The 16,747-nt window shown below is 29.1% G+C and overlaps 1 protein-coding gene across 1 annotated transcript in view; it reads right to left on the bottom strand.

The window, feature by feature from the left end:
* LOC145837180 (pyruvate dehydrogenase (acetyl-transferring) kinase isozyme 3, mitochondrial-like) overlaps positions 1-16,747 on the bottom strand; it is a 40,548-nt gene that overhangs the window by 10,073 nt on the left and 13,728 nt on the right. The window contains exons 5-6 of the mRNA XM_082944948.1: positions 7,405-7,569; positions 17-93 (exon numbers count right to left, since the gene is read on the bottom strand). Coding sequence (XP_082801074.1) covers positions 17-93; positions 7,405-7,569 — 242 coding nt within the window. The remainder of the gene's footprint in view (positions 1-16; positions 94-7,404; positions 7,570-16,747) is intronic.

Here is a 16,747-nt window from a genome sequence, read left to right as displayed (position 1 = left end):
ATAAGATTAAACAAACTTTAAAAAGTTCGAAGCATATGTGATGAAGATGACTAGGCACGTATATTATATCGACTTCTTTGCTTTTTTCGACCGCTTTAAAAATAATATAATTTAATACTTCAACTTTTTTATCTTAATTAAATGCAAGTAAGAGTTAGAACTTAACGAAAACAAAATTCAGTAACTAATACAAAATTACAATAACAAAAATAGATTTACAGTAGGTGATTTTCTCTTTGCTGATAATGCTTGACTCGTAGCTAACTCCGATTAAGATTTTTATACACTATTTGATCATTTGTTTGTCATCATGACCAGATTTTGGCCTAGTCATTAACCTTAAAAAACTAAAATCCTAAGCTAAGGAACATATATTCTACCGCCGTTCAAGATCAATAGCAATTCATCGAAAATGTGATAAAACCTTAGCTTAGACTTGTTTTTATTTTTTGAAAGAGTTCTGTAACATTTTATTAAGGTTAAGCAATATGTGTAACGCAGACTTACTAGATCTAAGTATAAATAAAGAAAGTTTTTCTGCCATTTAAATACTAACATTTAACTTTTTACGATTTTTTTTTCGTGTAATTATACTGTTTTGTTTTCTAAAATCGTAATTTTTTGTTTTCCTTTTCTCCTTTCTTTATTAAAAATTAAAGAAGATTAATTAAAAGCTAATTTTCTACAGCTCAATTTAAAAAAAAATGCCAATAAGTGGTGTGTATGGACAAAAGATCAATCTACAAATTAGGTCTTTTAACCATGTTTTTGAGCGTCGAATTATTTATTAAGTTCAATAAACTATTACTGTTTGTAAATTCAGTGTTATTAGTATTATTATAGTAAATCTATTAAGTTTTTTTACTTAGTTTCAAGTTCTTAAATATTTAAAACGAGTGTTATGTTGTATGAAAAATTTAACTAGAATTATAATAAAATACCATATTTGACGTAGTTATACAATTATTTTTTTGTTTTTCTTAAAGTTAAGTAGTCAGTTATTTTAATTATAAAACCTAATTTATTTTCACAGTTTAACTTCATTAAAAAAGAATTAATATTTGCTTTAATATTGATATTTAACCGTGTCCCTTTTCTTTTACATAAACACACACTCTCATAACATATATATTTACATAATTTATCATAAATTAATACATAAATTTTGTTTATTTTTTATTTTTTAATACATGTCACTTTTCAATCTCCAACCTGGTTTTTACCTCTTACTCAACTATATACTTCTCATGTTCCTTTATGTATTAAGGTCCAAGTTTAATTGGAAGCCTGTACTCAAATCACAGAGAAACCGTGTTTTTTTACCTACTACGCCCAATAGTTCGCTAAGAGGATTTTTTACTGCAGGTTTATACTTAGGACCAGGAGCGTGTTTTGACTGGTTTCCTGTTTCCTGTGAACCCACTAAAAAAAAAGAAAAGAAAAAAGATTCTTAGACTACACTAAAAACGTTGTTTATTGACTTTGTTTTGGTTATTTGATAAACTTTGAATAATGAATGTTGAACTTATAACACTGAAAGATTAAAAAAATTCCTTAACAAAAAATGCTCTATTTTGCCCAGCTGAAATAGATTATAAATAAAATTTTAATTGTGACGTTATAATAGGTAAAAGTTTTAAAGTAGCATTTTCTTTCTAGTAAACTTTTTACTAAGATGCTTTAGTTCCCACTATAAATTATAACTTAGCGTAAATAACTTTACATACAGTATTGTTTTTGAACTAGTAACTACAATTTTACTTAAAAAAATGTCCAATATAACCACTAAAGTTTTATTTTGGTTAGTTTATTGTATATAATAATGTTGTGTGAAGCTTTTGTGTTTAGCTGTTATATGATAATGTTGTGTTTATACTTAAGCATTTATATTATTTGTTTATGTGTCAACCAACTGGGTTAAAACCTTGAAAAATTCAATTCAGAGAGTTTTCAAAATCATCTTTAGACAACTACACCACATGGCAATTTACTCTTTTATCATTTAGTAGTATTTCAATATTTTTTATTTAAATTGTTTTATTTTTATATATCTGTCGGCCACAAAGTTGGTTCTTGATTTTTTGAAATTTTTAACTCAGAAAGATTTAAAATCATTACAAGAATTCCTGCACCATCAGGCAAACATTTAATTATAATTTAAAGATATTTCAATTTAGTTGTAAAAGTCTAAACATTTTTTAGTAATTACCTAGGATGATGTCGCACCAATATCAAGCTGAAATTTTATTATGTTTAATATCTTTTTGAACCATAATTATATACTTAAAATCAATATTTTAAGCCTTGTATGATTGATCTAAAATTACACTTCGTTTTAAACAAGCTTATAAATACATATTTAGAATTAAATTCATTTTTTATAAACTGAAATACTTAATTAATTTTATTTTACACTATAGTAATGAATATAAGTTAATGTATAATTTACTTTATTTTAAAAATATAAGCAATTAAGTATTTAAATTTTATTGGTTTATGATAAATAAATTTTTTTATATGTATTTCTAAGCCTATAATTATGGTAAAAAACAACATTGAATTAAATATCGTTTCAGCTTGATATTAGTGCGACATCATCCTAGGTAATTACCCATTTTTTTAGTAAAATTCAAATTTTTATAAAATAAATTACTTAAAAAAGTGATTTTATTATAGATATATTTTTTCCGGCTCTTTTAGTTTTAACTTATCTAAACTTAATACAGTATAATAAATAAAAATATATAATATTTTTCCATTACTACTTATATGTTTTTTTTTTGTTTCTAAGCAGAAAAAAGCATTTTAAACACAGAGTTTTTCGGCTAGATACTGCGTACTTAGCTGGCAGTGCATACCTAAGAAATGCGTACACAAGCGGGAAATTAAGAACAAAAAAAAATTGTGAACCCCCTTTGAAAAAAGTCTAGACACGCCCCTGCTTAGGACATAACCACCTTGTTATTTTACATTTTTACATTCACAATAAACACAAACTCTTAATTTATCATACATTTAAAACATCTGTATAAGATCTAATTAATTCTAACACCCGACTGCTCTTTTTTAAAGTTTTAATTAACTATCTTGTTTAATACGCAGCTTAAGTTGTGGTATCTTTAAGAACGGTGCTGTAACTTGATTATTGGTCAGAGCTTTGAATGCTTAATAACAATTTTAGTTATGTGCTTTGGTGTCTTTCGGATCTGCGTGTAAGTGGTTAAAAAGTTTTTTATTTATTTAACAGTTATAAACATTTTATAAATATATATTAATCCAAGTTTCTATAGCTTTAATTACCTTAAACTATAACTAAACGATAATCATTTTGTGGCACTTCAATTTATATTTATTTATTTGTTTATTAATTCAGTAAATAATATTTGTTATTTTTGGTTCTTTTTATTTATAATAGATAACTTATTAAGTATTTAAAATAATTATAAAAAAAATTATTTAAAGTGCCTGACTGTTTTTATAGACATAAAGAATATATTATCTATTTTGCAATGCAAAGAAAATCATTTTTTTATGTTAATGTATTACAGCATAATATTGTGGCGTAATTATTAATTTTTTTTTCGAATAGTTAATGACCGTGTAGTCTTACGAAGCAGTATTTCTTCAACTTTTATGTGATTGGTTTATATTTTGATTTGTTATTTTATTTTGTATTTTACTTTACTTAATCATAATTTAGATTTAATCATTAAAAATATAATGAAGTTTTATAACAGTCGGATTTAATTATATATTGTATCTATTACGGTTTACTATAATTTCTAACCCGCGATCATTTCCAACCCGATTACTTATAACCCGATCACTTCTAACTCGATCACTTATAACCCGATCACTTATAACCCGATCACTTCTAACTCGATCACTTCTAACCCGATCATTTTTAACCCGATCATATCTAACCCAACTATTTCTAATCTGTTCTAACCCGATCCCTTCTAACCTGATCAATTCTAACCTGATCATACCTAACCCGGTTATATATTGCCCGTTCGTTTCTAACCCTATAAATAAAAAAAATAGTTGTTTTTAGAATTAATTTAATAAGTGTTTGTTTTGAAACCAAACTAATGTTTACAAAATTGTTCTTATATTAAAAGATAGTTTACTTTGTCTTAACCAAAGCTTAACGTTTATATAGTTCTAACTAAAATATTTTTTTAATAATTATTCTTATAAATTTAAATATTTTTCCTTATTATAATTTTTTTCTTTTTATCAACCTACTTAAATCGAAATTATTTTTTTGATTAAATAAGATTTACTAGATTGTCTTTTTTTTCAATTCTGCTTTGTTGAACTCTTAAAGTAAGCTGTTTTAACTACATTTAATCTATATATTCCTGTAATTTAGGTAAATTGAATATTATTTTAACTCATGTAAATTAAAAAAAATAAACCGTTACAAGTGTAATATTCAGATAAAAAGATTTTCATATTACAGTCAGTTTTGTTGTAAATCTAGCGCAAGCGTTGTAAAGGTATTTACTTATCTATTACCATTTTTAAGTCTGCAAGTTTACACTTCAGCTTAAAAACTTGCACAAATTTTTCTACAACTTGCAAAGATCTGTTTAGATAATGGAATTACAACAATCTTTAAACGATTTAGAATAATTTTGTTTAACTTAGTTGAAAATCATAATTTTTAGATAAAACCACTTAACAGATTTGTTTATTAATGTAACAAATATAAGGATTATCAAATCTCGTCTATATATTCTTTTTTAAAACTTTCAATTAAGTTTATATAATATCCAAAATATTTTAATTACGACTTGAATTAGTATTTATTGTTGATATTTTTGTTTTTTACCATTACATTTACTTTATAAAAAAGAGTTTCAACGATCTTTTGCTCATAGTTATGATTATTTTAACATTAACTTTAAGTATTTTTATTTTTTTTAAAGTTATTTTTTTGTTGTTGTTTCGTTTGTGCTTACGTATTTTAAAGTCATTTAAATATAACTAATACAAAACAATAAATATATCAACATAAGTTTTAATTTAGTTGAGCTTAAAACAATTAAAATGAACAAATTGTAATACTTCTCATATATTATATAAACTTAACTTAAAGTTTTAAAAGAATAACTAGACGAGGTTTGATTATCCTGGCACGTGAAGTATCAACAAACAAGTCTGTTTTAGTGTCATTGATTTTTTTCGCTCTAGGTCTAGGTAGACATTTATTAATGAATTAAAAGGTAGACGGTCAGTCAACATTACATGCATTTTCGGTTTGTCAAATGACATAAATGTTTTATAGATTTTATTTAGGAAAGTTATATCTAAAAATTCTTATTTTTAAATAAATAAAACAAAAATGTTCACGTTCGCCTAATGTTTGTTTTAATTCCATTATCTAAAAAGGTCTGTGCAAGTTTTATTAATTGAAAATGGAAACTAACTGACTTTAATGTAATAATAGAATACTCAACAACTGTACAACGTTTGCGCTAGACTTACAAAAGGTTATAGACTATAATATAAAAATCTTTGTATTTAACTATTACAATTGTAAAGGTTTAACTTAAGAAAAAAAAAGTTTAACGTTAAATGTAATTGAGAAAAAGATTAAACTTAAATAGAGTTATAACAGCTTGTTTTGAAAATCCTACAAAACATAGTTTTTAAAAGTTTTCAAACAGTTTATTAAATACGACAATCATTTAAAAATAATGAAAATTTTAGATAATTTTTAGACTTAAAAATTTCAACATGCAACAGTTTCTTTGTTGTTAAAGTATATTTTTACAAAAGTTAATAGTTAATTGATACAGCTAAAACGAATAATGTTTTTTTTTTGATTTCGGGTTTATCGGGTCGGTAATGAACTTACAGAAAAAGTAGAACATTTTGGCTTTTTATAGTCTTCGTAGCATATCTAACATATAAAATAAATAAATACATATAAATTTTTCCTACTTTTCCTTTCAATATTTTTCAGTGAATTAACTACAATATTCATTATTTTTGTTTTATACTTAATATGTATTGTTTTTGTTATATAAACTTAATATTTTTTGAGATATTGGCCATTTTTGGTTATTCAGTTTTTGTTTTTATTTAGGGTCTTCATACTCAGTCAAAAAAAAAATTGTAAGTCTAAGTTCACTGACGAATCTAAAAATCAATGACGAATTTGTTTTAATCTTAAAAAAAAATAAATTATGTTTAATGTTACGGAAACTAAAAAAACATTTATAGACCCTTTTGTGGTTCATATTTGCGTAGCATCTTAAAAATAATAACTCAAATTTTTTTTAAATTTAACAAAAATATCTTTATTTGTCAGTGAATTAAGATTAAGAAAAAAGTTGTTAAGTAAGAAGTCTTTAATTTTTTCTTGTTTTAGAATGAATTTCCTTTAGTAAAACTTATATAATCAAAAAAAACCAAAATAAGAAAATAAATAAAAAATATAATAAGTTGTAATGAAATTAATATTAAAAGTATGTTTTAAGTAGAACAATATAAACCTTAAGTTTTGTTTTAAACATAAAACTAAAATTTCAAAAAAAGTACATTTTTGTTAAGTTTAGTTTGTTTTAAAATAAACTCTGATTAAAGAAATCTAAAATTTTAATAAAAATTACTGATTGACTTAAAAATGATCGGGTTAGAATTGATCGGATTAGAAGTTATCAGGTTACAAGTGATTGGGTTAGAAGTGATCGGGTTAGAAGTGATCGGGTTAGAAGTGATTGGGTTTGAAGTGATCGGGTTAGAAATGATCGGGTTAGAAATGATTGCGGTTAGAAATAATCGGCTCCCATCTATTCCTAACCATCAATCTAAAATATACACCTACTTTAGCTTCTATTTTTTCCTTGCAGTATTTTTTTTTACAGAGCTCCGTTGAATTGTTTTAACTTGTTTACACACAGAAACATGTGTTAGTGTAATAAAAAAAGATTACTGTTAAAATTTGTAATTATTATATATTCCTGTGAATTTGTTTCGCTAGGATCTTTATTTGCAAATGATTAATTTTAAATTTTGAATAGTTGTTTAATCTTGTAACTCTTTCCTAAATAACTCGACACCATTTAAAAATAAATACTTTTTTGTTTACTACATATTGTTTAATTAAACGGTAATCCTTAATGGGGAAATAATTACAGAACTAAAAAATAATCCAAAAAAAAAAAGGGTCTCAGTCTAATGATAAATATGATATAATCAAAACTCGTTTAATTATTTTTTATAAAAAATAAAAGTATAGATAAATCAAACTGCTTTCGCTTTTACCATACTTTTTAACGAGTAATTACAAACTAAAAAAACTTATGGTTAATAGAAATGCTCCTTTAAAATGAATACAAATTTTACCAATAATAAAAACTCTCTACTTAAATTTAGTTATTTATTACTTACAATTTTGAACGTTAATTTGTATTTCTGGCGAGGAGAGGTAGTAATTTTCACATAAATTTTTTGCATCTTCATAAGCATCATTAACAACTTCTATTACATCACAATGGGGATCAATAGCACCAAAGTTATTAGAAGGTGTTTTACGCTCGTTTCCAAACAGGAGAACTGTTATTTTAATTTTTCTAATGTTACTTAAAATATAGATCTGTAAAAGTTTGTAGAAAAAAGTTAAAAAACAAATAACATTTTACAGAAAATTATAGTACTAATTTCATATTATTTAAACTGCATTCTTTAGTAATAGAAACATCTTGTGTTGGTCTGCTATTTTTTAACTTGACCTTTTTAACCTTCGACAGTTAGCTTTTTTTTTAACATTCTATACAACATCACTAATACTACATTTCATATTTATTTTATCAAAAATTCAAACGATATCAAATATGATTTTTATTTAAATTCTCATAAACTACGATATACTTAAAAAAAAAAAAATTCATTTCAACTTAAAAATATCAAGGTTGCCACTCTATAAGACAAAAACAGTCCTAAATCATTTTAAGGTTTTACAAATCCTTAAAAAATATTTTTATTTTTTAAAACTAAAAAACTTAGTTAACTAACTAAATTTGTCATAAAATAACAAAACCTACAACTGAATCAACTAAACCTCATTCAAAATCTATAAAATTACTGTCCCGAAATTTATATTAAAACTAAGAGTTTTTTATATAAAACAAAACTATCCTGAGTCAGCCTGAGTTAAAAAAAATAAATACCCTGAGTTATCCTGAGCTGTACTAAGTCATACTTACATTTTTTAAAACTTCAATTTATCCTGAGTGTCCTGAGAATCTTGAATGTGTGGCAACCCTGATAAATGACCAGCTTTAGAAAAGTTATGCTACTTAACAAGTGTATAAAAAATAATTCTTAAAACTTCATTTTTTTAGAATTTCTAAAATGTACAAAAAAAAAAACAGTTTTTACTTTATTTATTTTTTATTTTTAAATTAGACAACAGTATTATAATATCAAAAACAGATTTCAGAAAGCAAACTTTTATAAAGAACATTTTGAAATTTTATGACCTAAATTAAAATTAATCTTTTTTTAGATGAAAACTACTTGATAAAAAATTTAAAATCCGTTTCCTACAAGTTGTTTAAAATTTAATTTTTACTCAACTTTAATTTTATATAATTTTAATACATATTTTTTAAACAGAATTCAGAGATCCTTCTTTAGTAACAGCAGATTTTAAAATCCCAATACTTATTTAATTAATAAAAAAAATAGCTCAAACTTACTAAAATTTTTGTCCTGTAGCAACCAACAAAATGTTTTAACTTTATCTAGTTTTTTAATACATAACTAAATGAAACGAAAATAAACTAATTGATAGAAATTGAGAGTCTTAAGAAATATTTCTAAAAATATAAGTGAAAAAAATTAGTAAACTAATTTGCTAGAAAAATTGATGAACTTTTCAACTAAACTGGTTGATAGAATTACACATTTTGATTTGTACACTTCTCAAGGAACAAGAAACTATTTTTACTAAAAGTTTTAATTTTTTTGGGATTTACCTTCGTCTTTTTGTATAGTTGTAATCGCTATGTGTCCCTAGTTGTGATAATAGTTAATAAGTTTACAAAATAACTAGTTGTAAACACTGACAAGTTTAAATTTATTAAAGCACTATGACGTTTGCTTAACGACGAATTTTTAATACAAAATGCTATTCTTGTTGTAGCAACTGTCAGTTATTGATGAACTCTGGTGGATGACAGCGAATTTACCTTATTGAATTGGAACTCTGAGTGGATTGCAGTTGAGTGTTTGAACTTTTGTAAATTTGTTGCTTTAAAAGAAGTACCAAATTATAGATTAAACTTTGTTGCTTATTAAAGAAATTATTGAATTATTCTTTAGCTTTATCAAATTTTTGTATAATTTTACTTGAGTTAATACGTATTTTTTAAATCACATTTGTTATTAAATATTGTTTATTAAACTGTGCTGTGTAACTTATAACCGGTTGTTTTTAATTTAAACTACTATTTAAGTGATTACTATACCATTAGAATGATTAAGACTAAGAAGGGCTTAAGACAAAAAAATAAGTTAACGGGTCTTGCAGATACTGAGCCATCAGTATCTGCTGACTTCAATGGCGACTCTGACTTGATATCGAACTCACAATCTCCCAGCAATATTCAAGCGACCATAAACAGCGCTCATGATACAAAAGTAAGCGCGCAGACTAGGGAAAATAATGAAATTGTAGATTTTAATGCTTTAGATGAAGTTGACTTAGACGTTGAGGATTTAGCTCACTTATTAGAGCAAGCTAAGGTTTTAGAGAAAAAAATAAACTAAAAAATGAACTAAAAGCAATTTATAGGAGATTAGATACAAATAAGACCATAAATGACAGCGGCCTCACCCTTAACAATCACACCTCGCACGCTTTAGGCGAAATGTCAACACAAATAAGTTTCAAGAAAAAAACTCTTGAAAATTGTAAGCTTTTTCAAAAAATTGATGCCGTACGCGATCCGGCTGTGGAGTTACGTTTTTTTGCAGACCGGTGTACGGCTTATGGTATAACATCTGAAATGGAGAAGTTTGAAATTCTCCAGAGAATTTGGCCCCGTTCAGATATAATTGACTTCGTTGAAACACATGACGAAGACAGAACGTTTAACAGTCTTGTTAACTTTTTACAAGGCAAAGGTAACAAATTGCCTCGTATATTAGGTGCAAGCCCATCATGGCCAGAGCCAGTTCAATTCCAGGACTTGTTTTTGGCAGCTAAGCAATGGGCAAAGTCTAAAGAGGAAGACAGAATTAAATACTTTATGCACAGACATGCTCCTAATAATTTAAAAAACAAAATTAAGGAATGTTTTGGGCTCGAATATAATGAGTTTATTAGGCGCACGGAGTTTATATGCGATATTGAACAACAGAGGGTCTTTGAAAATGCTAAAAACTTTTCATACGAACCTCAGCGATTCAAGCACAATAAGAGATACTCTTACAAACAAAAATGGCATGAGAACATCCCACAAAAAAAGGAACATTTCCGCAGCTATGAACACACTCGTAGTCAGGGGTATTTAGGGGAAGGGTATAACAAGCGCACGAATTACGAACAGAACGCGCTTTGTCACAAACATGCAAAGTTTGGAGATAGGGCAGACTATTGTGCTGCAGTTGCAACTTGCCCTATGTCCCCGTTACGGCAACAACACGATCAAAAAAACGATTTCCCATCTTCAAAACAATGAGAGGACATGAGGATGGGAACAGAGTTCCTCTTAATAAGCCTGTAGAAGCCGTACCAATTCGTCCCTCTGCCAAACCATGGCAGCCTAAAAAGCCATCACCTGAAACAAACTCTCACTCTCAATTGCGTAATGATATCACGACAAAACCAACTGTAAAAACTAATTGGTCGTTTGCTATTTCAAATAAATCGTCTATAAATCCGAAAACTTTGCCTCAAAGTCTATTATTTGCAAAGGACAATGTTACAAACGTTCTTTTCTTAATTGACTCTGGATGTGAAGTTTCTATATTGCCTAAGAATCTAACAAATGGCATAAACCACTACTTTAAGCCGTCAGTAGAACTATAAAGGGTATTGGCGACAATGAAATCCACCTCATAGGGAGTGCTTGCGTTGACCTTAAGCTAGGTAATTTAAAAACCATTAAACATAATTTTTGGGTTACTCAAGAGTATAGGAGTTATGGCATTTTAGGTATGGACATTTTAATGTCAAACAAACTGATAATATGCCCTTTCACGTTAGAATTGACGCATCAATTGTCTAACAAAACGACTAAACTGTTTAGGGCCGCTGATTTGCCTGCGTCGGTAGTTGTGTCAATTAATACGGGGGAAGTTAGGGATAGTAATAACATAACTACGTTAGAGACCAAGTGTGAAACACTACTGTTGAATTACCCTGAGCTTACAAAAACTCCTGACTATACTGCTCCAAGAAAACACAACCACTTTCTATAAATTATAGTTGACAATTATAAACCGCGAACGATTAAGGCGCGAAGATGTAATTTAACTTGTCAACAAAAGGTAGATAAAAATTATTCAGACCTAATTGCGAGAGATGCTGTTGTAAAGGGGGATGCCAACATGTGTGCATCACCAATCACGGTAGTGCCCAAAAAAGATGGTGATTTGCGTATTTGTGTTGATTATACAGTTTTGAATGCCCACACACGCCTATTTTCATACCCGCTACCGCGCATAGATACGCTCACGGAAAGAATTCCGGGAGGTACCCGTATTTTTCAGCACGTTAGATCTTAAAGAAGCTTACTATAGCTTACCTCTTCATCCAAACTCACGAAAATATGCTGCTATCATAACTAATTCCGGGGTATTCGTCCCTAAGGTGACTTCTTTCGGGTTGCGGAATGCGCCAACACGTTTTCAGCAGTTTATGGACAGTATCTTGTCCTCTTGAGGGGCTTTCACTTTTGTATATTTAGATCAGGGTTTCCCAAACTCTTTTGCAAATGGCCCCCTTTAAAGAGTTTGAAAAAGCAATGGCCCCCTTCAATATATAGGTAACTCATAAACTACATATAACATTATACACATATAACCTTTTTTTTTTCTTTTTTTTTTTTTTTCTCTTCATCTGCAACTCAAGAATATCTAGTGTAAGTTTCTAAACTACCATAAAATACACATATTACTTTTTTTTTGCTCATATCTGCAACTCAAGAATATCTAGTGTGAGTTAAACTACCATAAAATACACATAAGACCTTTTTTTTTGCTCTTCATCTGCAACTCAAGAATATCGAGTGTAAGTTTCTAAACTACCATAAAATACACATAAGACCTTTTTTTTTTTGCTCTTCATCTGCAACTCAAGAATATCTAGTGTAAGTTTCAAGTTATGGCCTTATGGCCCCCCTGTGGCTCCTTTACTGCTATGGCCCCCCTCTTCCCCCTTTGCTGCTCATGGCCCCCTGAGTATCTGTCATGGCCCCCTAGGGGGCCACTTGGCCCACTTTGGGAAACCCTGATTTAGATGATATTCTTGTGTTTTCAGATTCCGCGGACAGTCACATATCACATTTAAAACAGGTTTTAAAAACATTATCGACAAACGGTTTATTTTTAAATAAAGCAAAATTTTCTTTTGCTAGAACTAAGGTAGATTTTTTAGGTCATACAGTAGGTGTTGACGGGGTTGATGTTATGGAATCTAAGGTAGAAGCTATAAAAAAATTACCCTTACCAAACACGCGCAAAGAGTTAAAAAGGGTAATTGGTATGATTAATTACAATCATCGATTAATACCAAACTTGGCCGAAGTAATGGCACCGCTTAATGAAATTTCGGGGGGATTTAAGGCAAGCAATAGGGCAATTATTAAACTTACTGATGGTCAAATCAAAGCTTATCATGACACAATAGCTCTGTTAGTTAAAGCAGCAACAATAAGCTATGAAGACCACACAAAACCCCTAGTTCTCTTCACGGACGCTTCTGACAGCCATGTTGGCGCAGTTCTGGAACAAGAAGGGAGAAATGGGGGAATGCAACCGCTTGCGTTTTTTTCAAAGAAGCTCCCTCCATTTAAGCAAGTACGTTCTACTTTTTATAAGGAACTTCGCGGGGTGTATTTGTCTCTTAAGCACTTTCAAAGCAGAATATTGGGGAGATCCTTAATTATACGTACTGATAGTAAATCAGTAGAAAGGGCCATTAAAAACGAAATGGGTAATCAATCTCCAGCGGAACAACGTTGGATATGCGCAATCAAGGAATTTAATCCAATAGTAAGGCATATAGATGGCCATGATAATGTAGTAGCAGATAGTTTAAGCCGACCCCCACAGTCGGCAATGCATATTCGTGCGTATAACCAGGATTCTGACTTTGTTTATACGTCTGAGTCAGAGGCTGAAGACAGCGAGTCTGATTACGGTGATTTAGACGATGAAGAGGAAATTTTAGGTAGATGATTACGGTGATTTAAATGAAGTGATCGGGGAAAATACGACTAGCTTTAATATGATAAATAGGGAAGTTATTGCGGTCTTGCAATGTAATGAACCGGGGCTAGTAGATACCGCACGTAATATGAAGAAAACGGTCGAATATTTACAACCAGAAAATTTAGCGGTAGTGGTAGACGAAAATAATAAGCGCATCATTCTGCCCGAATCTATGCGCCTAACAGCATTTAATGTGGCCCATGATAGGTTGCACCTGGGTATTGATAAAACAATCGAGTCTATTGCAAAAGACTATTACTGGCCTACATTGATAAAAGATGTGACTCATTGGGTCAAAAGCTGTGTGGTATGTCAAGCGACCAAAGTAACAAGATATAATCGTCAAAAAATTGGTTTTTTTCCAGACAATACGGAACGATTCCAGTTCGTTCACATAGATCTTGTCGGTCCTTTAAATGAGTCATCTTGTAATAATAAGTATATTTTAACTGCCAAAGACCGAGCCACAGGGTTTCTTGTAACTATGCCGATCACAGATAAGAAAGCTTTGACTGTCAGGAATGCTTTTTTTCAATGCTGGGTAGGTCCATTTGGGGTCCCTCAAGTAGTTGTTTCCGATAACGGCCGTGAGTTTGTTAATACCGCGTTAACCGAAGCATTCGAGCAGTTAGGAATAGATCATCGTTTGGTATCCCCATACAGCCCTCAATCTAACGGTTTCATTGAGAGGCAACATAAGACTATCAATGTTGCACTTCGCGCGTTATCTGATAAGACAAATTGGGCTTTGCATTTGCCTCTGATAACGACAGCTTTAAACAATACCTTCGTTGAAGGTTCACCTTATACCCCAGCTCAATATGCTATCGCGACGGCCCAGAATCTCTCGGGGAGAGTAATGTTCGACAAAATTGAGGGTACTGACGTTATTACCACACCCAACACTCTAGAAACTAAAGTATTTTTGAATATGATGGCTAAAATCGGTAGGCAATTTAAGCGCCACAATAATAAATCATACTATGAACCAGGGATTTTCGAATGCGAATGGGTTTGGCTTAGGAGACAAAATAAGCGGAAACTTAGCACACTCTACCATGGTCCATATCAAATTTTTGTATAATTTTACTTGAGTTAATACGTATTTTTTAAATCACATTTGTTATTAAATATTGTTTATTAAACTGTGCTGTGTAACTTATAACCGGTTGTTTTTAATTTAAACTACTATTTAAGTGATTACTATACCATTAGAATGATTAAGACTAAGAAGGGCTTAAGACAAAAAAATAAGTTAACGGGTCTTGCAGATACTGAGCCATCAGTATCTGCTGACTTCATAGTGAAGTTAACATTGAATTCACTATTTATTTATCACTATTTTATGTTAAAACTAATAAAATTCTTCTTTTTTTTTTCATTTAACTTTAATAGCATCGTTATTATTTATTATTAGTACTTTTCATATTAAATTTTTTTTTTTATTAGTTATATTTTACTTTTTTATGAAAGTTTGTTTATTTTTGAACCATAGGTTTAGCATGAGGGTTGTATTTAAAATGTAGCATTTTTCCTTGTAAAAAAATCTTTCATAGCTGTTATACTACCACGGTTCACAAACACCAGTGAGCATTTTTTGAATTTTAGTTAATAGTTTTTAAACTTTAAAAAAATCCTTATGAAGTTTTTCATCAAAGCCGGTACACAATGATATTTACGTACCATATCTGTACATTTGGTATTCAAATCAAAAATTTGTTTAACTTTCAAAATACTTCATAAACATGGTTAAAAATAAAACAAATTAAGCAGAGCAATAAATTATTAAAGGATAAAGATTTTACATTCTTTTTTTATTTATTTTTTTAGGAGGCATGCATACGCCAGTGTCCCTTCCCTTTACTACGCCTCTGATCCTTACTATAGTTATTGCTTTTGCAATAAAAAGCTATCGTTTATTTTGTAGCCTATAAGTAGCTTTAACTTTTCAAAACAAAAAAATAAGTTATACATAGTATATATTGAGTACATAAAATCGTAAAAATATTTGGAAGAACTACTAGGAAGTATGCTAATGATTTCTGGTTAAAAAAAGTGCTAATATTCAAGCAGTTACTGATAGATGCGACATCAAGTCATTGTACGGTGTAATTTAAAAACAACTAGACCTACAAAAAAATAACATCACTTCTGGAATTTGCTACCGGGAAAATCCTACAAAGGTAAGCAGCAAGTTAGATTGGTTCAACACTTTTCTCTTCTATATCCTGAGTAGAATATTATTACTAACGAAGCACTTTACCGCATGGATACTATGCTAACTAAGTAATATTTAATTAGCGAAATAATTACTAAACAATTGAGTAAAGCTATATCTGAAGTAGATCATTGGAAAGCACCAGAAAACTATGGCATTCCAGCGCTTACTCCTTCAATGCAAGTCCTGTTAATCTCCTACATGATACTTTAGGTAAACTTTAGAGAGAAGAGACGTAACACAAGGCATACGTAAAGTTAAACTATTCACACTAACAAGAAGGAAACTTTTATGTGAACTTTCATTTTTATGCTGTTATTGCATGCTTTCCACTCATCAGCTGTGGGCGTTAAGCTTTATGCGAGATTATCAAACCCTGTACGTCTAGAAATAAAACAGCTTTATTAGTTCACCATATAAAATCTTTTTCCGACAAAACAGACACTAAAACAACTAGTCGAGGGTTACAAGCTAATTAAAATGTTGATAACGACTAGGTAACCTCTGCCATTCTAGAAAGAAAGTTGTTTTCTGCAGACGCGAAAGCTTTTGTCTGTAACAACTTTGGAAAGCTACAATCTTCTTTGAATAGGTTTCAAGCTATTTTGAATTTTTTTTCCAGTAACAAAAAGTGTCTGTTAAACCAAAACGACTAGGTATTATAACACACATTACAAATAATAACTAGTGTTAATTAAATGCTATTTAGTTTTAAGTAAATGTCAATTGCGCTGTTCGTTATTTCTGTAAAATAATTAAGGAATATACTGTGTGCGTACTTTTAAGTGTTTTTTTTTCACTTTGTGTTTGTTTTAATTAAGTATGTGTTTCATTACAAGGTGAATTTTTTTAAGTTAAAGTAAAAAAAGGTTGCATTTTGAGCAAAAACCTTTAAGCTCATAAGTGCACACTCATTTGGAGTATTACTATATTTATGTTATTTTCAATACTTTTTTTTTAAACAAACTGATGAAAACTAATTACTAAAACCGCATTAGAAAACATTTAACAGTTGAAATGATTTATTTTTATTAGTTTTCTACTAGTAATATATTAGCGATATGAATGATGTTA

The sequence above is a fragment of the Thalia democratica genome, chromosome 5 (assembly GCF_965202585.1).
Source record: "Thalia democratica chromosome 5, ktThaDemo2.hap1.1, whole genome shotgun sequence".
NCBI classification, from domain to species: Eukaryota; Metazoa; Chordata; class Thaliacea; order Salpida; family Salpidae; genus Thalia; species Thalia democratica.
The sequence above is the reverse complement of the archived record's forward strand: the minus strand, read 5'-3'. Positions and strand labels throughout refer to the sequence as shown.